This window comes from Megalobrama amblycephala, unplaced genomic scaffold (genome assembly GCF_018812025.1).
Source record: "Megalobrama amblycephala isolate DHTTF-2021 unplaced genomic scaffold, ASM1881202v1 scaffold398, whole genome shotgun sequence".
Taxonomy (NCBI): Eukaryota; Metazoa; Chordata; class Actinopteri; order Cypriniformes; family Xenocyprididae; genus Megalobrama; species Megalobrama amblycephala.
Genome location: NW_025953356.1, coordinates 256,398 through 283,664, shown reverse-complemented (window position 1 = coordinate 283,664; position 27,267 = coordinate 256,398). Strand labels below are relative to the sequence as shown.

At 36.0% G+C, this 27,267-nt stretch overlaps 1 protein-coding gene across 2 annotated transcripts; it reads right to left on the bottom strand.

The window, feature by feature from the left end:
* Positions 1-2,242: 2,242 nt before the first annotated feature.
* etnppl (ethanolamine-phosphate phospho-lyase) lies at positions 2,243-26,979 on the bottom strand. 2 transcript variants are annotated; one of them, XM_048179909.1, is made up of 13 exons: positions 26,823-26,979; positions 26,164-26,282; positions 18,621-18,780; positions 18,160-18,234; positions 17,630-17,723; positions 11,594-11,710; positions 9,139-9,221; positions 6,428-6,653; positions 5,921-6,075; positions 5,504-5,593; positions 4,360-4,490; positions 4,205-4,275; positions 2,243-4,121 (listed from the first exon to the last, which is right to left on the bottom strand). In XM_048179909.1, the coding sequence occupies exons 1-13, from the start codon at positions 26,879-26,881 to the stop codon at positions 4,008-4,010; spliced, it is 1,494 nt and encodes a 497-aa protein (XP_048035866.1). In that variant the 5' UTR covers positions 26,882-26,979; the 3' UTR covers positions 2,243-4,007. The 2 variants fall into 2 exon arrangements, with proteins under 2 accessions (XP_048035866.1, XP_048035867.1); XM_048179910.1 differs by lacking the exons at positions 26,164-26,282; positions 26,823-26,979 and adding an exon at positions 23,620-23,779.
* Between the last annotated feature and the right edge of the window lie 288 nt (positions 26,980-27,267).

Genomic DNA, 27,267 nt, shown 5'->3' with positions numbered 1-27,267 from the left:
TTAAAGGGATAGTTCACCCAAAAATGAAAATTTGATGTTTATCTGCTTACCCCTAGCGCATCCAAGATGTAGGTGACTTTGTGTCTTCATTAGAACACAAATGATGATTTTTAACTGCAACTGTCGCGGTCTGTCAGTCAAATAATGCGAGTGAATGGGAACTCTATCAATAAGAGTTGAAAAAACTTGCATAGACAAATCCAAATTAAACCCTGCGGCTTGTGACGAAACGATCAGTTTGTGCGATAAACCGAACAGTATATCATTTTTTACCTCTAATACACCACTATGCCCAACTGCATTCATCACTCGATTCGTGAGGTCTGATCGCGCTCTGACAATGGCAGTGATGTCTCGCGTGTATACTTCAATGAGCGCGAGACATCACTGCCGTTGTCAGAGCGCGATCAGACCTCACGAATCGAGTGATGAATGCTGTTGGACATAGTGGTGTATTAGAGGTAAAAAATTATATAAATACTGTTCGGTTTCTCGCACAAACCGATCGTTTCGTGTCTTAAGATATCAATGTGTCGTCACGAGCCCCAGGGTTTAATTTGGATTTGTCTGTCGTGTTTTATTTACTCTTATAGTCCGAGTTCCCGCTGACTTGCATTATACCACTGATAGATGGCAACGGTTGCAGTTAAAAATCATCATTTGTGTTCTACTGAAGAAACAAAGACACCTACATCTTGAATGCTCTGGGGTTAAGCAGATAAACATCAAATTTTCATTTTTGGGTGAACTATCCCTTTAACTGTGGGACCTTGGTGTGTGCCTTTCCAAATCATGTCCAATCTACTGAATTTACTGAATTCACAAGTGGACTCCAGTCAAGTTGTAGAAACATCTCAAGGATGATCATTGGAAACAGGATGCACCTGAGCTCAATTTCGAGTGTTATGGCAAAGGCTGTGAATACTTATGTACGTGTGATTTTTATTTATTTATTTATTTATTTTCCTCTCCATTTTTTATATTTAATAAATTTGCAAAGATTTCAAACAAACTTTTTTCATGTTGTTGTTATGGGGTATTATTTGTAGAATTTTGAGGAAAATAATGAATGTAATCCCTTTTGAAATAAGGCTGTAACATAACAAAATGTGGAAAAAGCGAAGAGCTGTGAATACTTTCCGGATGCACTGTAAATGGTCAATAATAAATTGGCATTCTAACCTAAATTCGAGGTCATAATAAAATAGAGTCAGATAAAAGTTTAATTGCAATTAAACTACTTTGACACACTGAAAAGACCAAACATCCGGGAAACCTTCATCTGCTCTGTTAGAAACCGTCGTTTGGCCGATTGAGTGGGCCAGCTAAAGAGAAGCCAGGCAACAGTCAAGGAACCAATTCTGAGTGGCGATGTCACTACACGCATTCTACCAGCACGATTCAGCAACCATAGACAAAAATGCTGAGAATTCTGGGCCGAGAACGGTTTGTAATTGTGTTGTGCGAACCAAGCTGGAAATATAACTGGAACTTTTCCTTACCCTTTGGCCCAACGTTGTTTTTTTCATTTTTTTCTAAAATAATCTAAAAATATCTTTAATTATTTATTGTAGCAGTTGTTGTGCTTGGCCCCATTAATTGCTGCTTGCAGCTAGGGCTGGGCGATATATCGCATGCAATTGTCACGCGCATTTCGTCAGTAAAGCCGGTTCCCTGATTACCGCTAAATCACCATCACCTGCTTTCAAATGGAGCGGCATTTAATAGACAGAGCCGTAGTTCACTGATAAGCTACGCAATATCACGTTCATATCGCAGATGAATCGCCTTCGATAATGAACGCGATATTGCGTAGCTTATCAGTGAACTACGGCTCTGTTTATTAAATGCCGCTCCATTTGAAAGCAGGTGATGGTGATTTAGCGGTAATCAGGGAACCGGCTTTACTGACGAAATGCGCGTGACAATCGCATGCGATGTATCGCCCAGCCCTACTTGCAGCTATATTTGTTATTATATTTGTTAGAGCATGGATATAGCAGCAATGTTTCAGCAGTTTCTTTAAAGCTACATGCATCATCATATTGTAGTTTTAGATTATTCTCTGTTGTTTTGCATTTGATGAACTTTTTGTATTTCTGATCATTATCTGAATGTGTTTATCTTGCAGTGGTTACCTTATGGGTTAAAGCTGCAATATGGCATACGCCACAGAAGAGATTAAAGAGAACATAAACAGAAAACCATTTCAGTGCCAAGGACTCAATCAAATGCTGATCAGTTATTGCCACTGGCAGAAATTTCCTCTCTTGTTTTTTATTTTTTTGTGGTGACATGCAACTTGGACTCTAACAAGATCCATTTTGAATATCTCCTTATACTGTTATTTTGCAGAAAGCCTGCTCTGTGTAAAACCCTTAAATGTGGCTGCTTGATGTGGGTTTTTTTCTATAATAAACAAATGTATTTACCACAAAAACTTTTCTAAGTTTGAATTATTTGATGATTTGATGAAAATTATATAAAGTAAAAAAAAACAAGAAAAAAAATTACAATGAAGGGCTCTTTTAAAGTTATGAAATAGATTTAAAATGTAGTAAGACTTGTAGATGTTTTGATAACTTTCAAACACTAGAGAGCAGCACTGAATAGACTGACCTGAAATAAACAGTGCTGCAGGGATGACAAAACCCACAAATGAGTTAGCATTTTAGCATTTCCTGTTCAATCATCTTGAAGTCAATGGGTTTTTTGAAAGGATTTTTGGTTAAATGCTTGAAAAAAGGTCTGTGGATAACACAAGCTCAAGAGATTTTCACATTTTGTTCTACAACGTGAAATACATCATTAATACCTTGTGATTTAAATTTTTTAATAAAGCTTTTTACTTAAATGGCAAAAAAGGGACTACAGAGGTTGTCATGGCCATTAAATGTTTTCATGCTGAACAGGTAAACTATTCTAATTTTAAGGGAACATTTAAAGGAAAATGTTTTTGAATAAAGAATGTGTTGTCGAAGCCTAATAGTCATGCAACCAGTGTAGTTCATTTATGGCCTATATTTAGCTTTTTACTTATGGCAATTGTTTAGTGATAAAGGTTGTTTATTTGTGAAGATTATCATGATGAACAAAACATGTAAGAATCATGAACTTTTGTTGGTCACAGAGCTGTATTCATTTTTTTTTTTTTTTTTTTTTTTTTTCTTCAATAATTCAATGCCAATGTAAAAATCCTATTGGGTAATGCTAGGGAACCAGGGTGATGCTAACTTTTGGGTTGATCTACAAAAATGTCACTACTGCAGCACTTTGAGTGCAAAAATCCTAAATGAAGACACAATTGTACTTTGAAACAATGTTATATGAGTCGTCTTTTTTTTTTTCTTTTTTCTTTTTCTTTTTGGAGATACCCAAGCAGCACCCCTCTTTTAACTAATTTCTCTAAATCTTTCATTCTACATTAGTTTTTTTCCATGCTGCCTTTTATCTAGAGGGTGTTTTCCACTCCATTACTATCAGATATGAGTGATTCTCCAGCTGTTTTACTGTGGCAGACATCAGCAGAACCTGCTGAGTGTGCATTTGCTCAGGTATGTATACAGTTGAACAGGCTGTTGCAAAACAAGCAGTTTGAAGGTGCACTTTCTGTATCTAATTTGGTATAGATGCATTTAAACTTAACTATAGTCTCTCCCACAAAACTAACCAGCTCCAGCAAGTGTCCCTCAGTTCACTTGTCACAACACAGATAATGATAATGCCATAAATACAATGATTTATTAGCTTCTTTTTGCTCTTTTAGTAATTTATAGCTTTCTATGTGTGAAAGCTAATTCTTTTATCATATTGGATAATTTAATTTCACCCAGAGGTAATATTTCAAAACTCATTATTAGAAACACTGATACAGTTCTGACTGGCACTACTAAAATATATGGCAATGTAATCTTCATACAGTGTAATTGTTGATCCATTATAACATGGAAAATGTTACAGACATAATTAAATAGTAATTTAAAGCAGTTGTGTCCCCCGCTGTTTCATTAGGTTCTTAGTCTCTTGTTGGTTTTTTTGCTGTGAGGTATTGTGCCGGTGTGTTTGTGACTGCTGTCATTTGAAGTATGATCGAGGGCGAGGCCATTTTCCTCACTGTGTTCCTTGGAACCAAAAGGTAAAGAACAAAAGGTCTTAGTTGTTTGATTCTGCATTAAGTAGTTTATTATATAACCTGCAAGTTTACCTTTCTCTTACTATGTCCATTCTCTGAGATTACTGCTTCATGCACGTGAAGGCCCAAAGCCTTTTCTAAGTCTAGAACAAAAGAATAAAGCACACATTACCATGAGAAGTATGAACCAAAATTAATTAAACCAGGTTTTGAGTTACTAGAAGTACCTGTCAGAATTTGGTCAATCGTATCCACGGCAAGTTCCGCATCCTCTCTCGTGAAGCACATGGGAGGCTTGAACTTCAGAACGTTGCGGTGTGGGCCATCAGCACTGAGCAGAATCCGCTGCTCTTTTAATCTTAAAAAATAAAAATAAATAAATAATAATATATATATATATATATATATATATATATATATATATATATATATATATATATATATATATATATATATATATATATATTTATATATATTTTATATATATATATATATATATATATATATATATATATATATATATATATATATATAAAATAAGAAAAAATATATAAGGTCCATTCTAATTCGACCCTTTCTGTGCAGTTCTATATATTTTAAAGGTAGGGTAGGCAATGTTTTTTTTTCATAATTTTTGTTATAGTGTTTGAAATTCCCTTCACATCCTAGCAAGCAATAATAAAAGTGGTTTAAATAAAAAAGTACATATCTTCTGTGGAAGTCTCAGTACCAAAAAAATGGCCAAACAGCAGCCTCCTTTTACCATTTCTACTGAATCAAAACAACGAACTTATGCTGAGTTCACACCATGTCGTAACCGTAATTAAGAGATGTGACATTCTACTCAAAGCTGTTCGCGTCCACTGACACTGAATTATGTGTTTCTATTGCAACTCTATCAACGCTGAAATTAATCTACAGCAGGTCAGGTAGTCCAAGTCAGTTCTTTACGTTCATTATTGTAAAGCTATGTGCTTTGAGACATGAGGTAATTTAACACTTCTGACACTTTGTAGACTCTGTTCTGGCTGTGTGAGTTCAGGTGTTTTGGAGGAGGCGTGGCTTTGGAGGGCGCTGAAGAGAGGGTAGAATACTTTCAAAGCTAGCTAGCTATTGCTAGCCTCTCCAAAATTGCCTACCCTACCTTTAACTTGCCATGTTTTGTGGCTAAGCTAACAAACTTTATGTACAACTTGTTTAATATTATTACTAAATTGTATGAGAAACATACACAAATAACAGATAGTTAGCAAAGAAAAAAGTGACAAAATATGTAATTTTGTAACTTGCATATCTTCAATAATTTTATGCATGGTATGCAAACTTTTTTTTAAAAAAAAATCCTCTTTTTAATGCATGACTCGTTCTCACCTGTAAATAACATCCTGAGCTTCACCTGTGGCAGGTGTCCTTTTATCCCGGTTTCTTACCAGCTCCAACCCAATAAACAGACCACGGCCCCTAGAAAACAAAATGTTTGACCTGCAACTTTAAACCTCCGGGCAATGTGTGTTCCAGACATACTTTCATCAGCACTATTACAAGTGTACCACCGTCACAAACAACCCCAGGGAAATTATTTACACAAGACTTGCAACATAAAGAGGTCATGTAACTTCAATAATCTTATGCAAACAGTCATGGTTACACCATGGCACAGTATTACTCACAGTCTTTACTGCAGAATTTGTTGATATATGAATAAATAAACAATGGCATTATGGATCTGATCATGTCCATCATTTACTGATTTTATGATTTTTAGAAGTTAGGAGGGAGTTAACCAACCTCACATCACCCACTAAGGAGTGTCTTTTCTTCAGATCATCCAAAAGCTGAGTCAGGTAACCTCCGACATGCAGGGCATTGCCTTGGAGATCTTCCTTCTCAATTACATCTAGCACCGCCAATCCAATAGCACATGATACTGGGTTACCTCCAAACTAGAGGACACCAAGGACGGATATTCTTCAGCCTTTTGCTTTTTGTGTTAATAAGAATTTCTGCTCTAAGCTGCTCACACATCTGGGGCCTCATTTATAAAATGTTGCGTAGAAACTGACCTACATTTGTTGTTACAATCATTTCTCAAATGTGAAATGCAAAAAACAAATGTGAAAACGCAAAAAAAAACAAATGTACGCAAAAAATCAATTCAACTCTGTGCATGCTCACAAGTTATAAACGAGGCCCCTGTTAACAATGCAAATAGTTTTTTTAAATTTGTTGTTTTAGTCTTAAACTGTATTATTTCGTGCCTGCCACTGTCAAAATATGGTTTCTTTTTGTCCTCACTGTGTTGAAGTACTCCATTCCAGATGACATGAAGCTTTCGGCGACCTCTCTAGTGGTGATCACACATGACATTGGATGACCATTTCCAATAGGTTTGCCCATTGTAACAATATCTGGTACAAAATCTTCTCCTTGTAGCTGGAAGCCCCAAAAGTGGGTGCCCACCCTGCCAAAGCCCACCTGGACCTCATCAGCAATGAAAATGCCTCCTGCATTTCTCACATGCCTGTGGTAAAGCAAGAGTTGTGGTACATACAAATTGGAATGTATGCATATTTATATTCAGAAACACACATATTTCATATGATACATGCATTATAAGACATGTCTCTAGTTTGACAAATGCACACTTGTATACATAGTGATTCATTAATGGGCACAGAAAAAAACAGTATAATTTTATCAGCCAAAAATTGTAATACTGTTTGGTCCAATTAAAAACAAAACAAAAATAAAACCCTGCACCAGTCAAATTAAAATTAACTTTATAAAAGTAGTTAATAAAACAAACAAAATCAATAAACAAGCAAATTTAAATTGTGCTGAATTTACAGACATAATTTAAAGGGGGACTCAGTGATATTTCAAATACACTGTTTGGAAGTTAGTCGACCGAGTCCAACAACAAACATCTAACCAATCGGCATCAGGGGGCGTATGACGTTCGAGGAGAGAACGAGCAAGAGGGTGATTTGAAAATAAAAAATAACTGCAGAACGAGAAATGGAACACAATATAAAACAGCTCAAAAGAATATCACTGGAATGAAGGTTTATGCCTGGGTAAGCGCTTTAGGACCCAGTTTATATTAGAAAAGCTTTCCAGCGCTGGAGAGAGCTAAGAGGGAAGGCCTGAAAACTGCTTTGATCCCTGTTATCATGCGAGTACACTGGGTTTTGATTGTCTGGGGCCCGTTTCAGAAAGGAAGTTAAGTGAGAACTCTGAGTATGTTAACCCTGAAATGAGGGAAACTCTGGGTTTTCCATTTCAGAATGGGAGGTATGTCAAACCCAAGAAAGCAGGGTAAGTCAAGCCCATTTCTGAAAGAGTGGTAACTTATACTCAGAGTCAGTTAACATGGTAACTTACTCTGTGAACCTAACCTGGTCGCGAGCAGGTTTTCTTCAGTAAACCCATTTTCTTTCGATCTCTTCCCCCTTTTTAAAGTGCAAGTGATGTTTAAATAGTTCATTCATTCATTCACGCTGCAAATTTGTAATTTTTTTTGTCTTATTTCAAGTACAAATATCTAAAAAGTCTTAAATCAAGATGGATATTTTATATAAGAAAATGTAATAAAAATAATTTTAACGCAAACGGAAAACAAGATTATTCGGAGCGTCTATTACTAAGAGTAAATTTACAGTAGCCCCGCCCACCAATATCACACAAGGTTAAAAACAACGCACGTGAATAATGGCTTCGCCGAACTCGTTCTTTTCCCTTTTCCCATCACATATCACATCAGAAAGCCATTTATTTTCAATAAAAATGAAGAAAATATTCTAAAAGTGGGAGTAAATTGCCTAACGAGTGTTTAATAATGATAAAATAATTTGCACTGATATTATTGCATCCCTTTAATTTACAATAGGCCTACTGAGGTGCAAATATTATGTATCTGCCAGTATAAAATATAAATAGATTCGAATTACTACTATTTACACTTATTGCAAAGAACTGCTACTTTTAGCCTACATGATATATAGAACTTAATTAGCAAAATAAAAAATGCACTTAAATATTTTTTTTTTCTTTTTCATTTTTTTGCATGTGGAATACCATGAAAATTAATATTAGTTCAATAACTTACCATTCTAACAGTTTTCACCTTTGATATTATAACAGTGATAAGAATTTAACTCAAGTATGCGGACGTCATTTTGTCAGGTGCTGTTGCCATGGTAAATCGTAATATCGGAGCTCCATTGATGATGGCTTTTCATAGTCGTGGTGCACGCGCTTAACTCAAGTCAACCTACTCAGAGTTGATTGAACTAACTAAATTCAGCTGTTCTGAAACAGAAAACTCAGAGTTTCCCATTTCAGGGTAGGTCAACTCAGAGTTCAAGTTTTAACTCAGAGTTGGTTAAACATCCTTATTGAAATGGGCCCCTGGAGCTGCTGTGCTGTTTGTGACTAACAATGAACACTTTGTATTTACTCGTGTGTGCTGTATGTTAATTTTTTGTGCTTCCTTGTCGTTAGTTCATCAATTGCACCTTATTTTTCGTGAAGCATTTTGTTGCACGTCAGCTGTGATAAACAGACATCCACTCGCATCGTGTGTGTAACAGTAGCCAGATTGTGAGAGTTGAGCAGGTTAACCACTGCATACTGACAATCGCTAGAGAACGCGGTGCTTAGCATCATTGGTAGTGCATTCGCCTTGCATGCCAGCAGCGATCGGACGGGCAGTTGTTCGAGTCTGACTCGGAGCATGGTGGTTAGAATTGGAGTGTAAGTTTTAGAGGCGGCGCAATGAAGAGAGGGGTGTGTTTGTTTGGGTTGGTTTCAAATATCAACAATGTACAACAGCATAGTTCAAATACCACTTACTGCACCTTTAAGCTTAGAAAAGAGGAAAACAAATGCAAATAGTATATTAGCCTATAGATTAACAATGTCACTGACTGAGTGAAGCAGAAGAGCTGCAATCATGTAACTAAAATGCTTCAATCAGAGCCAGTAAAGCACTTGGTAGTACATACTGTGCCACTTTCTGGAAGTAGCCCACTGGAGGAATGACCTGCCCTCCGCAACTCTGCAGTGACTCAGCGATAAAAGCGGCAATCTACACAGGAAAAGATCACATGAGTCCCTTGTACCCTAGTGGCAATACGTGCAAGGTCCTACTGATGGAAGCGTCCTTTTTAAAAGCTGCTTAAGATGACTATAACAGCCACTGCCATGATCACAGCTGAAGAAAGCACAGAACATTCACAAAGAAAATCAGGAGGAAAACGGGCACATACGAGGACATCATCCCATTTTGACACAGTTGCCATGATGTTTGGGCAATTCATTCACTGATCCTCACAGCTTCACGTCAGTTCTCACTTCTGAAATGGGACTGTGTATGACCCCTTATTTTCCTGCAACAGAAGGTTAAGGGGCTTTTTGAAGATGCACATGCATTTCTGCAAATCATTGAGCCTTTAGGCATCAAGGAGGTAAGAATAATTCCCGTCTTTGCTTAACCTGGAGAGAAGGAAAACAGCAACAGGTGGAGAGCAGAGGGAATGTGGGGAGGGAAAAGGAAAGGATACAGAGGAAATCAGTCAGTAATAGAGATCACACAGGAAATCACTGACTGGAAAGATCATGTCAATGAATTTAAGGCAAATCACTTCAGGCAAAAACATTTTTTCATGCACTGGTCAATTTTGAGATTTTGGACTATTTGGCTTTTCATAAAGTGTTGTTTCAGACTAGTGGAAAGAAAACATCTAAAATACACTTTTAACATTTAATTTATTGCACTTTATCTATTTGATCTTTAGATTTCAATTACAGTACATATCCTCAAAGGCTGTTTCTCAAAACAAGTTATTTCTCGTGCAATGAGCAAGAAATCTCTAATTCAGAAGTAATAATGTAAACCAAACTTTAAAGTTTTATTCCTATCTATATTCTGAACATTTTTACAGTGGGGTTTGTTCATATAATATTTGTCTGGTTTTATAGTGCATTTTACTTCTAAAACACTTTTTTTTTCCTTGCCAATAATAATATTTTCTAATTTATGGAGTGATAAAAGAAAACAACAACAAAAAAAAAAACATCCAAAATCCACTTTATAAAAACCATTGACTCTAATATGTCAAGCAAATGAAACAATTTTGAGCCAGGCTTTATCCAATGTTCAAATTTCTGTTCTGGAAATGTGTGCAAATTAGTGCATTTAATTAGATAAAGCCTAGTTTGCATATCTAAACATAACATTTTGGGAGACAAATACAAAAAAAAAAAAAGTTTGCAATACTTAACCCTTGTGCGTCAATTAAAAAAAAAAAGTTACGCTGAGGTCCTTAGAGGACAAAAATGTCCATGTCAAAAAACTGTCATAAAAATTTGAAGCTTGGGAGCACAGATTAAGTTTGGTCTCATTTTAAAGAAGACCCTTGGCAGATTATTGTTAAAGTAAAAAGACAAAAAGTTTCAAAAAAAAAAAAAGTTATTAGAGGTTTAAGTTAATGAAAATGATTTATGAAGATTGTTTTATATAAAATATAAATTTAATAAAACATGTTGAACAAAAACAGCTTTTTATCTAAAAAAAAATGAGCTTTTATTAAGATTTTGTTTGGGCACAGAACCAAATTTTCCCCATTCGATGCAAGAAAAGCTCCACTATACAGTGGTTGGATTTGTGATTTGCAGTACAGTGGAGTTTTTCTCTCTCAATATTTACACACACACACACACACACACACACACACACGGACATCCATACTCTGACATCCATACCAACACACCCACACAATTACAGCTGCATGATTTATCCAATTGGCTTTATAATATGCAGAAGCAGAAAACAGGAACAAAGTGAGCATTTGCTTTATAGGCCAAACCTGAGAAAATGGCACCAAAAATATTAAATTCTGAAGCCTTGCCAACAGAATGAAAGCCTGTTAACAAAGACTGCATTATTTTAATGTTAAATGGCCCTGAGATTACATTTTTTTGATGGGTTTCAATTGGGACATTTTTGTCCTTAAGGTCCTGAGTGTAACTATTTTGTGTACATAGTGTAAAATAGATTTGTTAAAGGAAATTGGGGAGAAACGGTAAAATTCCACTAAAAAATACACACTTGAGCCAAAATGTATTGGCATTAACATAGGCAAAATGATTAAAAAAAAAAAAAAAAAGTCCATACATGGACACACAAGGGTTAATGTAATCACATAACTGGGGACATATGGTGGTATCTAAGAGTTGTTTTTTTTTTTTTTTTTTTTTAAGCAGGGTCTTACCTTAAGATAGAAAAATGTCAATTGACTATATTCGTAAAGTAATCCACACAATTATCACAAATTATGCAAATTAATAATTGAATTTTAAAAAGAAAGGTATTCAGTAATGGACCAAAGTTTAAAGGTACAGTCAGTAAAGAATGCTGATTTCTGTTTATGTTAAATAACTTTGATGGACATTTCTCACCTTACGTCCCTTTTCATGGGCCTGTTCGATTACATCTTTGACATTTTCAGCATAGGCAGTAGCAGGGTCTGGGTGGTCCTCACGATATTTGCCTCTATAAATGTCTGGACTGAGAGCCTAAGGATTTATAACATTTATGAATAGTTAGTCAGTTTATAGTGCAGAAATAAATCTCTTCACTGGGTTGGTAAATTTAAATACAAGCTGTACATTTATACTTTTATTCTGCAGTTTTGTTCTGCAGTATTTCATTTATCTATTGGTATCATTAAAAATTATTTTATTTTGGTGTAATTTATAAATTGAATTGCAAAAAAATATGAAAAAGTCATGCACCAATTTGTATATTAAATATATTTTCTGGGTACGTAGATCAGGACCTTCAAGAGTCTAAATCCATCCTGTAGTTGCACCACAGTCGGTATGGACCAAACGGTCTTTAATGGTTAGTCCTCTAGAGTGAACAAAAAGATGTAAATCAGTAAATAAATTCTTACCAGCGTTGAATGAATACTCATTGAAACTCCCTTTTGACCCTTCAGTGAAGAGAGTTTCAAGGACTAGTCATTCTTAAAGTATCACATGTTCTACTACATCCCCATTTGTACTGAAATAAAGAACATAATAACAATAATAAAAAGGTATATGCTATCAGTTGATAGTGTTGGTAAGAATTTATTTACTGACTTGACTCTTTTTGTTCACTCTGAAACTTTTGTTGTTTGTTGCTGGAGCATGTGCCAAGAATTACTTCAGCCATGTGGATGGGATTCACATCCATTACCCATTCATTGTATAATCATTTAACCAGCATTTTACCAGTTGTGTTAATTATTTGGTGTTTTCAATTAGTGCCTTGAACAATGCATAATTAATTTAGGTTGTAAAGATTTAAGCACTGAAGATAGACCAAGATGGAGTGAAAGGGTTGTTTTTTTCTTTTGGTGCACAGTCACTTTTTTGTTAGTGCACTTTTGTATTTTTGTCATGTCATGTCATATCTTGTTTTGGGTTTGTTTTCATTGTCATGCTTTGTTTCATTGCTTTGTTTGTTTTCCATGTTTGCCATGTTTTGTGTCATGTGATTCCATTGCCCTCATGTGTTCATGTCATGTGCTTCCCCTGTCTCATGTGTCATGTTCTGATTGGTTGTCATTGTCATGTGATCTCAGTTCTGTCTTGCCATTGGTCCTCCGTCTTCATTGTTCACAGAGCCTCGCCATGCCATGCCACGCCAGAGCCTCGCCATGCCATGCCACGCCAGAGCCTCGCCACGCCATGCCACGCCAGAGCCTCGCCATGCCATGCCACGCCAGAGCCTCGCCATGCCATGCCACGCCACGCCACGCCACGCCTGAGCCTCGCCATGCCATGCCATGCCATGCCATGCCATGCCATGCCATGCCATGCCACGCCACGCCTGAGCCTCGCCACGCCACGCCACGCCTGAGCCTCGCCACGCCACGCCTGAGCCTCGCCACGCCACGCCTGAGCCTCGCCACGCCACGCCTGAGCCTCGCCACGCCACGCCTGAGCCTCGCCACGCCACGCCACGCCTGAGCCTCGCCACGCCACGCCTGAGCCTCGCCACATCACGCCTGGGCCTCGCCATGCCGTGGCCGCACCAGAGCCCCCTCCTGCGGCTGTGGAGCTTGGTACACCACCGAACCATGGCCCTGGTCCTCCAGTACACCAGGACTCCCACGCTCCACGGCCCAGGTCCTCCCACGCTCCACGGCCCAGGTCCGCCTCTGCCTTGCCCAGGTCCCCCTATTCCCCTGCATGGGCCTGGCCCACCATCCCTCCCCCACGACCACCCCCATTAACTATAGTTTTTTTTGTCCCCTTTAGAGGGGGGGATTCTGTTATGTCATGTCATGTCTTGTTTTGGGTTTGGTTCATGTTCACTGTTTATGGTTTGTTTTCATTGTCATGCTTTGTTTCATTGCTTTGTTTGTTTTCCTTGTTTGCCATGTTTTGTGTCATGTGATTCCATTGCCCTCATGTGTTCATGTCATGTGCTTCCCCTGTCTCATGTGTCATGTTCTGATTGGTTGTCATTGTCATGTGATTTGTCTCATTGTCTCAGTTCTGTCTTGCCATTGGTCCTCCGTCTTCATTGTTCACAGGTGGTCCTTGTTTGTCATTAGTCCCCTTGTATAAATAGCCCTCACGTTCCATTGTTATCTTGTCTAGCTTTGTTTATATGTAACCCGTTGTTGGTGAGTGTGAGGATCTTTTGGTCAAGTCTGTGTTTGTATTTTGGATTTGTTATCATTAAACTGCACATGGGTTCTAACTGCACTCGCCTCAAGTGGACTTCATCCCCTATGTTACAATTTTGTTGTCATTTTAAATGAGAATCTTCTGTAAAATACTTTTCTCAATGGATCTTGGACTTTGAATTTGTTTGGTGTGCAGATTCCTTTCTTTTTAAATCGAATTGCAAACATAATGACTTTTGTTTTCCCCCCAAACACTGCTCCATTTACCATTTGTCAAGTCACCTTTATTTATATAGCACTTTTTACAATGCAGATTGTGTCAACGCTTTACATTGTTAATAGGAAAATAATTTTGGCTGTACAGCAGCTCTAGAAGAAAATGGTGTCATTGGCCAGCTGAAGTAAGTTTAGTATTGATTCATTCCGCTGTAAAAATCATTAGTTACTAATTTAGTTAACTAAACTAAGTTAACAGCTCTGGAGAAAACCGTGATGTCATTGTGCAGCTCATTTCAGTTTGCATACAGTGGTGTCAATAGAGTACCTCAGGGATGACGTGTTTTTGTAGGAAGCGAGTTAGCATTTTAGGACTTCTGGTTCCATCGCCGTAAAGTCTATGGGTTTTTTGAATGGGTTTTTGCCAAATTGCCTGAAATAAGGTCTGTGGTTAACAAATCCTCTAAATATTTTCACGTTTTGATCTATGACATAAAACACACCAGTTATAACCCGTTTGTGATTTTTTATTTTATTTTATTTTTTTTTTAAACCTTTGTGTCTTAAAAACGGCGGTTGCTAACAAATTGCTAAAAGGGACTACTTCCTTGGGCGGGGACTTTAGACATCATCATGACAAACAGGACATTTGGACAGCATTTCTCATTAAAAAGTGTTCATACACAGCGCAGATCATAATCAGCGAGCATGTTTTTAAATAAAGTTGTTTTTTAAAATAAAGTTTGAGGAAGCTTGCTGGTGGTTTTGATCCGTAACCATGGTGTGGTGTAGTCTGTTAATAGCCTACTGTTAGCTTTTTATATCTGACGACTTTATTTAGGCTTCAAAATGTATAAATGTCATGTTAACTTGTAAAGATTATCTTGATAGACAAAATGTGTAAGTGTCATAACCCTTTGTTAAACACAGAGCTTATTTTTTGCAATTTTCCAAAAGTCTATGGGAAAAATGCATAGGCTTTCGATCGAGGGAACCCGTACGCCGCTAACCTCCGGGTTGGCCTACAAAAACACGTCATCCCTGAGGTACTCTATGCAGGCAGATCAAAAACATTGTTGAATATCAAGTGTCAATCAGACAGTCCTGCCTCAAACTCATGCCATTGGTTGAGCCAATGTTACTCAGACTAAATACTCTAACACAGAGCAATGCATTACACCAGTGTTTACACTTCAGCCTATTAAAAGATTACTATTCTCTGCATATTAAGTTAGGATAGGATAAAGTATTTCACACTGAAAATATGATACATCAACTTCATTATATGTTTTTTTTTTTTCAGGATATCAACTATAAATATAATATCAATATTTAGGTCAATATTTAGTAATATCAATATTTAGATGAAAAAAAAAAAAAAACAACAGCGTTGATACTCTGTATCCAATTCACAATATAAGGGAGTATAAGGACAGGGCAGTAAGATGAACCTGAGCTTAACCCTTTCTACAATATGCTGGCTGTAAACAAAATAATGTTATGGGTTGTCTTATCACTATTTGTGGAAAGGTATTTCAATGCCATAGCAAGGATTACATTCAAGTCACAAGCCCCCTAGATTTACTGTACCCGACTTTAAGCATTCGGCATAATGTTAACATTAGAGGCCTGAAAAGAAAGACCAAGCGTCTTTAAAGAGGCATTCCATAAAAAATACATGCTAAGTGGTTACGTATGCTGATGTGGCTCACTAACTCGTAACACGATACTGTCTTATCACCACAGTCAGAGTTCCTTACAATAAGGTGATGATTGAGAGACTAGTTCACACACACATACTACACAATCAGCTACAGCCCCAATGGTGTCAATTTATGGATTCCAAACTTATTGTTACCCTGCATTCCAGTTTTAAAAAATTTCAAGGTATTTATTTAACAAATGTCATGACATTTTACAACCTCAACTAACCTTGCAGTCATATAAAAAGGTCAAAATTCAATTCAATCCAATTCACATTTATTTGTATAGCACTTTTCACAATACACATCTACCTTACACTTTAGAGTTATTTGTTATCAGAGGTGTCTATATGTCCTGAAAATGGAGACAGAGAACAGAGAAAAACAGAGAAAATAATTTTCTAGAGAAAAAATTATAAAGGATTATGCCAAACTACACAAGGTTCCCTTTCCCTTTCGAGACACTGTGACCTTCTTAGGCCAATGGGGAATGCCTCCGGCATGACCGGTATCTAAAGCATGTGTCAAAACCTGACAATAACAGCCTATGATGTCACTACTGGTGCGACCAGAGTATAAAAAGGCGTCTATAGTACATCATCCTCTTTCTTGTCGCAAGGAGCCGTTTGTGACATGTCGGAGGCAGTTATGGCAGTGAAAGCTTTTTTTGATTGGCCATGATCAGCCAATCGATGGCGGCAATGGTGGCTACTGAGAGGCATCTCTGGGTGAAGGTGACAGACATCAGGAAGAAAGAGAGAAACTTTCTCCTCAATGCGCCGGTTGAGACAGTGGTCAGGATATTCAGAGAGGCAAATGCACTGTCTGCAGCCTTCAAGACCTATATATCATGCCAGTCCTCTGAGTGTTACTAGGTCTCTTCTCGTGAAACCTCCACTCATCAGGGGTGTGTCCCCTGTAGTGACAGGCAGGATTTATTTTTATCCTTGGCCATATTCCTTTTAAGGTATTCTTTGAATACCAGGTCCTGAGCTAAGCTGCCTGTTGATATGTGGCCATAGAGAATAGATTCATGATGACCGCTGGCGCGCAACTTTTAGGATGGGGACTATTAATATTCAGCACAAAAAATATTTATTTTGCTGAAATATCTGTTTAAAAAAATCTTCATTTGTATTTTTAGAGATTTACACTATATTCAAAATATACAGTGCTTAACAAATTTATTAGACCTCTGCCACCCAATGTAAGGTTTCTGGCACAGCTGTCCTAAACTATCAGTATTGGTGAATACCAAAATAATTTTTCATGTTTCTGTAATGGTTAATCCACCAGTATGTGTTTTTTAGTCACAGCAGTATTTCTAATGCTACAATATAATTATTGTTGTTATCCATGAATTTTCAATTTTACTGTTTTACAAGAAAGGCAGAAAAAAAAGTAAAGCACTTTATAGTTGTTTTTTTTTTGTTTTTTTTTCAGATGCCCAATTACAGTCAATAACAACAGACTGTTATTAAGGTTTTTTTTTTTTTTTTTTTTGGATATTATGAGTGAATAATGACTATTTAGTTGTTTCCGTTTGTTATTTGCCTAGTAATAGGCAACAGTATTTTTAGTTTTAAACAAGTTTTGATAGATTCATAAAATATTTGTGTTCTCTCTTTATTATGACAGGTAGTCTAATAAATTTAGCACTGTACATTTTCATAGCATTCAATTGGCACATTTGTTTGAAGTACATTGGGCAGGACGTGCAATAATTTTTTTTTTGTCCAAAAAAAATTTTAATCGAAAAAATAATTGGCCAACTAATCGATTATCAAAATAATCGTAGGTTGTTTTGACTTCAAGCATAGTGTCTGAGCACTATGTGCATGTGACCATTTGTCAAATCCAATATGTCAAACGTCTCATGTTGCAACACTCACCACGTGCACATGTTGGCTCGCCTCTGCACCAGCCATCTGATGAAACTTATATGGACTGATATCAATGAGCGATGACACATGACCATGGTAGGCACTGCAGGAGAAACACACTGAATGCAAAACTCACAAGAATCAACATAACAAAGTTTCACCATGTTTGAGAGGGCTTGAGTTATCTTATCTTCTAATGATTTTTTTGCTTATGTGAGTGAAAAGTGGCCCAGAAACAAAACAATGCAGCAATAAATCACATGCTACATTTCTGAACGTATATGGCCTTCATTCAAATAAACCCAAAGACGAGTTGATGCTTTCTTTTTGCACAGCACTGGTTTTGAATACCAAGGCAGATGCTGACTATGTATATCCATAGGCAAAACAATATGAATGTTCTCCACAGTATGTCCAGATACAAGACTTAAGATAAAGTTAATATTTAAGCTATGAGCTTCACGCTTCTAAGAACTTGGTTACTGTTTAGATCCCAGTGCAAAGGAAGAGGAGACACAGCCAGTGTGCTGTTGACTTACTTCTCTAGTGTGATGATGTCTTTGTGGCCGGTGTACTGCCAGGCCAACCTTAGGGCCAGATCATTTGCCTCTGACCTATATGTAAAATTGGAAAAGTTGATCACAGGTTTAATTCATCTTAATAATCAAGCTACTGCTTTTAAAACTGAAAAGTGCTACCTAGCCATCCAACATGAAAGCTGTCTGTACAGTCCGGTTAGTAATGATATCTCAATGCATGTGTAGGTATTATTAAAGACATATCTGTAAAACCTGTTTCAAACTGGGTGTGTTTTGAAGCATGCAGAAAACTCCATGTGCATCTACAGTATACGCTGAACAGAACAGTACACAAAATATATGTCTCTTCTGTTTACAAAAATGCAGTAACTTCTTCATTACTGCATTCCCCTGGTGCAAACATGTGGTATATAGTCTATTCAGACTGTCTGAGAACAGACTGTCTGAGCTCACAGACCTACCCTGAGTTGACAAAGTAGCACACAGAGAGCTTTTCAGGAAGGGTGGCTTGGAGACGCTGAGCATACAGGACCAGATTATCATGTAGAAAGCGAGAGTTGGTGTTGAGAAGCTCCATTTGCTTTGTTCCTGCTTCAACCACATCTGGGTGGCAATGGCCCACTGGAGAAAAACACAGAAAGAGCAGGTGAATAATTACTTTAGGGATGAATGTATTAGCACATATAATTGCACTCAGGTAGACGTAATAATGGCAATGAACTCAGAAGTACTTTATTAAACCAGATCATTTCAAATATTTTTTTTAAATGAATGAGCCCTTACAAACAATGAGTATAAGTTAATTTTATTAAGTATACTTAAGTAAAGTTCAAGTATCTTTAGTATACTTTATGTTGTAAGTGTACTATTTCAGTGCTACTTGGGACTAAATTGGCCCACGTTTTAGTGTATAAAAGTACACTTTTAAGTATACTTTAAGTACACAACTAGTTTAAAACTAAGTTTTTCATTTGTTCTGCAACTATACTACTTATAGGTATACTGATATAAATTCTTAAATAAAATATTTAATTTATGAAAGTACAATTTGATGTATACTCTCAGTAAACTACAAGTTTAGTACTTTTATACTGCAAGTAAGTAGTAAGTTCTCTTTAAGTGACCTTAACATCATACTTAAAGTTTACTATATATAAATATATATTTTTGCACTTTGCACCCCAAAGCTGACTTGTTACTATATAAACTTGAACATGTTAAGTTTATAAGACAGCATGTCAATCTACTAAAATGAACTATTTTAATTTAATTATGTCTTTCTATCTGTGCCTTGAAATTTGGAATGACATTGCTGTGTACAGGGAGATCAGAAACCTCTCAGATTTCATCAGAAATATCTTAATTTGTGTTTTGAAGATGAACAAAGGTCTTAAAGGTTTGGAACAACACGAGGGTGAGTAATTAATGACAGAAATTTCATTTTTGGGGTGAACTAACCCTTTAAGTTATGAATCAGGACATCTGCTTATTTCAATGGCTCTGAAAATGCATGCTGATTAGAGTGAAAATGATAAAGATAAATGAACATTTTTCTTTTAATTTATCTTCAGACAGAAATCTTTATTCAGAACTGATGCATCATGGAAATCTTTATTCCACACATCATCAAAGCAGCAAAGCAGACAGTTAAATAACTGCAAGGGTACTTGAGTACTTCATTTTGGTACAATGAAGTGTACTTCAGTATAGCATAATCAAGTATTATATTAGGAAATTGGTACATTAATCGAGTTAGTACTAAAACAGAAACAAAATTGCACTCTTTCTCACAACTTCACTTACAATTTAATTTTTTGTCATTACAAGTACAAAATACATGACAAAGCAGGTCATGAATGATTTATTCTGAATTAAATACAAGTTCTAACATCAGCATATGTAGCCTAATGTTGATTACCAGAGGGCAAACATGGTTACACTTTATTTTAAGGTGTCCTTGTTACAGTGTAATTATACATTTAAGTACTGATTAATAATAATTAACTACATATTACATACTACTTATAAAGTTAGGATGAGTATTTGGTTTAGGGTTAATTGCATGTAATAAATGCATAATTTATAGTTATTACTACAATAACTACATGTAACGTGTAACAATGACACTGTACACAGGGTTGGGAAGGTTACTTTTAGAAAGTATTTCACTACAGATTACAAAATACCTGCTTTAAAAAGTAATCAGTAACGTATTTTGTTACATTACTTAAGTTTAGTAACTTAATCTAAATACTTTGGAACACTTTGAAATACTTCACACAAAGGACTATATTAACTTGATGTTCTGTTTTAAGTTTACAGTTTTTTTAGACATAACCTATGTGTTGGTAAAGAATTTCAATATCTTGATATACAAATTATGAAAATATTTGTTTCTTTTAAGATCACATCCATATAATTACTATTGATATCATTCCTAAATTATATTTGTAAAGATGTGCATCAGAGGGATGACAAAATATTAAATAACAATAATAAAATAATGTTAATAATATAGGTTGTTTTATAGGTGTATAGAGTCGAATTGACACAGTGGTTTAAATTGTTTTAATAACAAAGATTGTTTGTAACATTTAGAATGTTTATAAAGAAAATGAAATGAAATGATATACTCAATAATCTCGAGAGAAGGCATATATTTAAAGCTGACACACCTATGGTTTCTCAATAGTTTTTTGCATCTCTCCACCACCACATTTTACAGGTTTTGGAAAAAAAAAAATATGATCATTTTGTGTGAACTATCCCTAGTATAAATATGTTTATACTAATATTTAACCTTAGTGCACCGATAGCTGCATTAATATTAACCATATAAACAACAAACAGCGGAAAAAAAGTGATGCACCTATTTTGATTTTTCATGGCCAATAGAAGCAAATTGGCCGATTCTGATACTGGTTGCAGATTTTTTTTAAAGAAAATTTATTTGTTGTTTATTTGTTCAAAAAATATGTGTAGCTCTTTGATATTATAGGCAAACACTGCATTTTTATCACAGTCCCAACAAAGATGTTATGAAATGAGCATGATCAATTGTTTTTCATTTAACCCTCAGGGGTCTGAGGATTTTTGGGGCCCTGGAGAAGTTTTGACATGCCCTGACATTTGTGCTTTTTTCAGTTGTTCATAAACATATTAATGGAAAAAGTGTCATTACACTGTATTCAGCACAAACTAGGCTACAATAATATGTAAGGAACATGTATGTACATGTTTGTATTTTTGAAGGAATAATGTTTATGCGTGGTTATTAAAAAAAACAAAAAACTTAAGTCACTGAAATAAAGCCAAAAAATATATATTAAATCTGTGTTCACAAGACTTCTGGGTATTGGAGGTTGTAGACTAGAGTTTTTGCTTCAAAATGAGGTAAAAATTATGCTGCCTGCTTATTCATATAAACCAATAGAGAGATTTAAAGTTTCTAAAACATCTTTGGTCAACAAACACAGTATGCGTGGAGGCGTGAATCATCATGAATAATGGGTGATTCTCACCTGAGAAGACAAAAGAATTGCATAAAGAGTTCTAATGTCCTGCATAAATAATGAGCTCTTTCAGTCAGGTAGGCTGTGAAAAAACCCTCTGTGATCATGTCTCAAATCTCATCATATGGTGTATATCAAACATACAGAAAAAACAGCAATACTGTGAAATATTATTACAATTTAAAATAATGGTATTCTATTATATTCTTTAAAATATAATGTATTTCTGTGATGCAAAGTGTCTGAACAGTTATGTTACCTCTATGGCATTTCATATAGGATTTTAGCTTAAAAGCATGCACATTTGGAGAAATATTGATTGATTCTCATATGTTTATGTCAATTTTCTATACAGATGAGTAATATTTATTCAATATTTATTGTCATCACTATGAGTGCTGGATACTGTGTTTTCAATTCATACTTGCAGCCGGAGGGTGCTCTGTACACCTTTAGGCCACAAATTCATATAATGAAGAACAGGAACCAGGAACTAACGGCATGTCTTCTAGAGATCACTAACCATGGCTTTAACATCCAGATAAACACTTTTCAAGACAATAAATACACGACTGAGACGATGCATGCATGTATTGACTGAATTTGCCTCTGAATAGCGCTGGCTCAGTGGGCGTGGCCGCATTAGCGGATAATGAGCTGAATCACTGACTTCTGACGTGTCTCTTTTCATACAGATTACATAAACACAGAATGTTTGTTTTCGATTTGACTTACACGATTTAAAACCTGACATTTCAATGTTTTTTTAGACAGAAGTCTCATTTTTTTGTGATTAGTATTCACTAAGTTACAGTTTATTTTCTGAGAACTATCAGATTGGACTTCGTTCAGAGGGAGACGAGAGATCACGCATCATGTTAGTTTTCTTTATTTTGCAAAAAGCACAACATTTTGTTTTTACTATGAGTCTACACAAATAAAAGAAGATATTCCACAGATTAAAATGGTGTATAGCTCTTAATTGTATGTGCAACATTGACGGAGTATTTTGAGTCTCTTTCACACTGGTTAGAAAAAAACCGCGGTGGTCACGCCGGTGTGACCGCCGACCCAAGGGAGTTAAATTATTGTATAATTTTAAGATTAACAGAAAAAACAGCATGGTCTGACTTTAGCTTTGTGAAATTATGCTACATAAGACACCTGCACAAAACACAATCAGCAGACGGACTGAATGAAATGTAAATTCACTCTCTGACAGTAGGTGGCGCTTGTGGAACAGCAGTGATATAGCCTTTCCATGGTTACCACTACATACACAGCAGCGCTGCGCTGGAGATAAGAGGAAAAACCACCAAAACCTTTCTGAAGACAATTCCCTTCAGAGATACATTCATATCAAGCCCAATTTAATATTTATATTATTCTTCCTATATTTCGCGAACAGTGAGCTTGTGCATGGTGCAGTATTTCCTCTGTTCGTCTGTTCTCATTGTGTCCGTATTCAGCGTGTGCCTGTGTTAACGTCCTGTTGACAGGCTTAGTAAATATTTCCTGAAATTTTGGGAAATTATTACAGAGCAGTTTGTTTGCAAGCCCGGAATAAAGATAGACCAAAATAAAACTAAAAAACCTTTGGCTTTATGACCAGTGGACTACTGCATCTCTATTTTGATCATGAACTCGAGTATGCACCATAAAGGCCTAAGTTACCTAAATATTTGGAGTGAATTATTAAGATTTAAAGTTTCTCTGTAAAGTACACCAAGAAATTGGCTTTATAAAAGATTATTTAATGCATGATTAAGTGGATGTTAATTCTATGAGGATTTTGAGTTATTTTTCAAAGACCTAATAAATTCTTATAAATATTAACCGTAGGCTAATGATAACCATGTAAAGCTCAACGTACGAGTAAATAGGAAAATAAGGAGTAAATAAGGAAAATAACCTTTTCAAAGACCAGCAAAGAACAGCTTAGGCCTACCTCAAGATGCTTTTTCAGATTAGATGTTGAATCCTTTGAAGCCGACAGAAGTTTTGTTGCAGGTAGACATAGCTTGCATTGCACTATGATGTTACTGTACGTCCTTTTTCATGTTTATAAGTAAAACTGTCTTTGAATTTCCACTAGAGAAATGCGTTATGCCCTGTTTTCCCGTCCATTTTTTGCGTGTGATCTCATGTCTGATGACTCTGCAGGTTGCTAATATCTGAACAGGCTGCGCGTGGGTGTTTTTAAACAGAGCCTCAGAATCAACAATTGGCTCGTTGGTTACAAATCATCAAACAGCTTACGTTAATAGCCTATTAAATGAAATAAATGACATTAAAATTCAAAATAATCACTTTGGTCATCTAAAATACTTTTTGAATGTAACTGTAATTTGATTACCATCTATTTAAAATGTAACTGTAACGAAATACAGCTACTCAAATTTTGTATTTTAAATACGTAACGTCGTTACATGTATTTCGTTACTCCCCAGCCCTGTGTCACAGTTCCCGTGTCTCCCGGACTCCATTACCCATGATCCTCCTGTTCTCCACACCTGCACTCACTTCCCTCGTCTTCTCCTCCTCATCACGGATTGCCTGCACCTGTTCCTGATCGTCAGCACACCCTTTATAATGGACTCACTCCCTTCACTCCTTGTCTGATCTTAATGTTATGTTATATGTGTTTGGTGTTATCCTCCTTGTTCATTAAAGTATCTAATATTGTGGAGATCCGCATGCGTCTCATCACTACAACACCAGCACCGGTAACACCCTGACTGTACAGTAAAGTGTTACCGACAAAATCTGTAAAAATTTTATGGAAAGTGCAAAATTGTATTTTTGAGGTATACTTCTCTAAATGGAGGAATTACAGTAGTGTTATTCTTGTGGGCCGTGTTTGTCAGCAGTGCTTTATCATTAGTTACCATGTTTATCAGATATATGCCACTTTGCTCTTGGCTGATTTCTCTAGTTCAGGTTTATAAATAAAATCTGAAAAGTAAAATAAAGCAGAATAAAATCTCCTCAGAAGCAGGTAAACTGTGTAGCCTAAGTTACCACGAACAACACTAAAAACCAATCCATCTTCTTGAGCTAGAAAAACTAGTTTGCTCAAACTGCTCAAAAATTCAAAATTACCTGGGTAGCAACTGAAACCTGCTTTGTGCAGCATTTTGTAAGGGTGCAACTGACCTTTTTTTCAGCTAATCTTTTCCTATAACCACTTATGTAATAAGAGTTTGTGTTGGTTCTATTTCAACATGTATACAATTACTGTTTCACGAGTTTGTTTCCTCATAAAATCTTTAAGCTAATAAGGTTAAGCGTATTTGGCTTGCTGCCCGCTGTGGAGGGGCTCGAGGAAGCAGCTTCAACTCGAGCTTGGATATACTGTACGCATGAAACTTACTCTTGAAAAATTAACTGATGAAATCCGGAGATGTGAACTTTTCAAAGATTTACATTTTACTTTTAAACACTCAAGACTGGTTAGATACTTTTAAATAAGCAAACATTTTGATACTGTGTTCAAACCTTATTTGCTCTGCACTTTTCACACCCCTGGTTAACTGGCAGTCAATATCTTACATTAGATCTAAGGAATTTGCCTTTAGGTGCAATTAGGTTTTGAGGAATTTTGACCAGCTGCACTGTAGGGATCTTTTAAATATTTTACATTTTTAAAGGTTGCTTTGCTTCAGGTGTACAGTTCACAAGTGTTTGGTTCAATCCCCGGTGGATCATTTCTATTCTACTTAGAGTCTTTTGTAAATCTGATGCCATTTTCGGAGTCTCTATTTACACTAAGTGCAAATAAGTGCGTCCCTTGTTGGCAAATGCTATTCACATTAGCTCCACCCACCAATGTCTCGTTGGGCCACTCAAGTTAGAAAAAAAGTGAGGTTCGCAGACCTGACTTTTAATGCAATCAACGCGGGTTCGAATCCACCTTTGACAAGCTCACATTTATTTTCAATAAAAATGAAAATAATGTTCTAAAAGTGGAAATAAACTGCAAACGAGTAATAATAATATTAAAAGTGTTTATTGGGTAGGGTTAAGGGAAGGTGTAGGGAGGGTTTTTATTCTCAGAATAAGGCAGCATCCATTTAATAATTTTAATAAATATAATCATTTACACTCTATGATATTATTGCATCCTTTTAATGTACAAAAATACTAAGGTGCAAATAGTATCTGCTAATATAAAGTAGATAGCATCTAATTACTATTTACTCTTATTGCAAAGGACTGATACTTTTACATGGTGTAAATAGAACTGATACTTTTACATGGTGTAAATCTATCACTATTTTATAAATAGCATATTGATAAGAAAATGCTGCTATTGTCACTTAGTGTAAATAGTATATATTATTTTCACTTAGTGTAAATAGAATATATTGCTATTTACACTTGCCTTTTATTTTATTTTAGTTGTATGTTGATGTGTTTTAGGTGAGGATATTTTCCACAAATCTTCTATACAAATTTACTACAACCACAATTTCCCTTTAAAATTACATACCATGTGCTACGTTGTTTATGCAGTCCAGGTATTTTTCATCTTTTTCATTGTACATGTACTGACCCCTTGCACGCACAATCTTGATAGGGTCATGACTGAAGAACACTTTGCAGGATGGACTACATATGGGGGCAAATGCAATGAGAAAAAAAAAAAAGAAAGAAAAAAACAATTAAAAAGACAGAAACAAAAGACTTGTATTGACTGGCACATTAACCATTATGTTAAATAATTTAAGCCATAAAGCATTTGAATTATTAGAGCATGTTTTGTCTTGAGACATGTATTCTGTGAAAGATTTCTGATGAAACATAACACTTGTTGTCAGATCTTCTTTTTATCATGACAAGTGCCAGTATAGACTTGATCCAGCCATAAACATGCAATTATGTAACAAAGTTTCCTTATAGCCTACACTGCATATCTCAAAACTCATTTGAAATGTCTTCTAATATTAATGTTGCTTTATTTCTTAGTGAGGAAAAAGACATACTCTGTGCCACGCTAATTATGTTTCTTTTTTAAAGTACATTTTTAGGCACGTCAAAAATGTCTACCCTATTGACACATTTTAACATAAAAATCGGCACATAGGCCAAACAGTTGTCATAATAACTGATATTAGTTTGCACGTAATAACTGCAGTAATGTCTCCTTACCCTACATGTTTCTGTCGGAGATCGATAGTCTTCTGCTTATCGAAAGTTTCCGTTGCCATTTCTGTGCCTGTAGGAGCTCACAAACGACTATGACTGCTACTAGAGGTAGAATGTAGATGTGTGCGCGCGCGCGGTAGAGTACTGTCAACTCCACTGATATACGCGTGTGTGTGTGTGTGTGTGTGTGTGTGTGTGTGTGTGTGTGTGTGTGTGTGTGTGTGTGTGTGTGTGTGTGTGTGAGAAAGAGAGAGAGAGAGACCCTAATGATCATCACGGTCAATATCAGTTTAATCATTATTGCAAAAATGGACCGTTCGCTCCACTCTAAATGTAGATTATAGTGATCAAACACTTGGAGAAAACAGATTTTATTTGGCTTCAACAGAATATCACATAACATGAGTTTGAAATGAAGTTTCCAGAGACATGGACATGCACAACAATA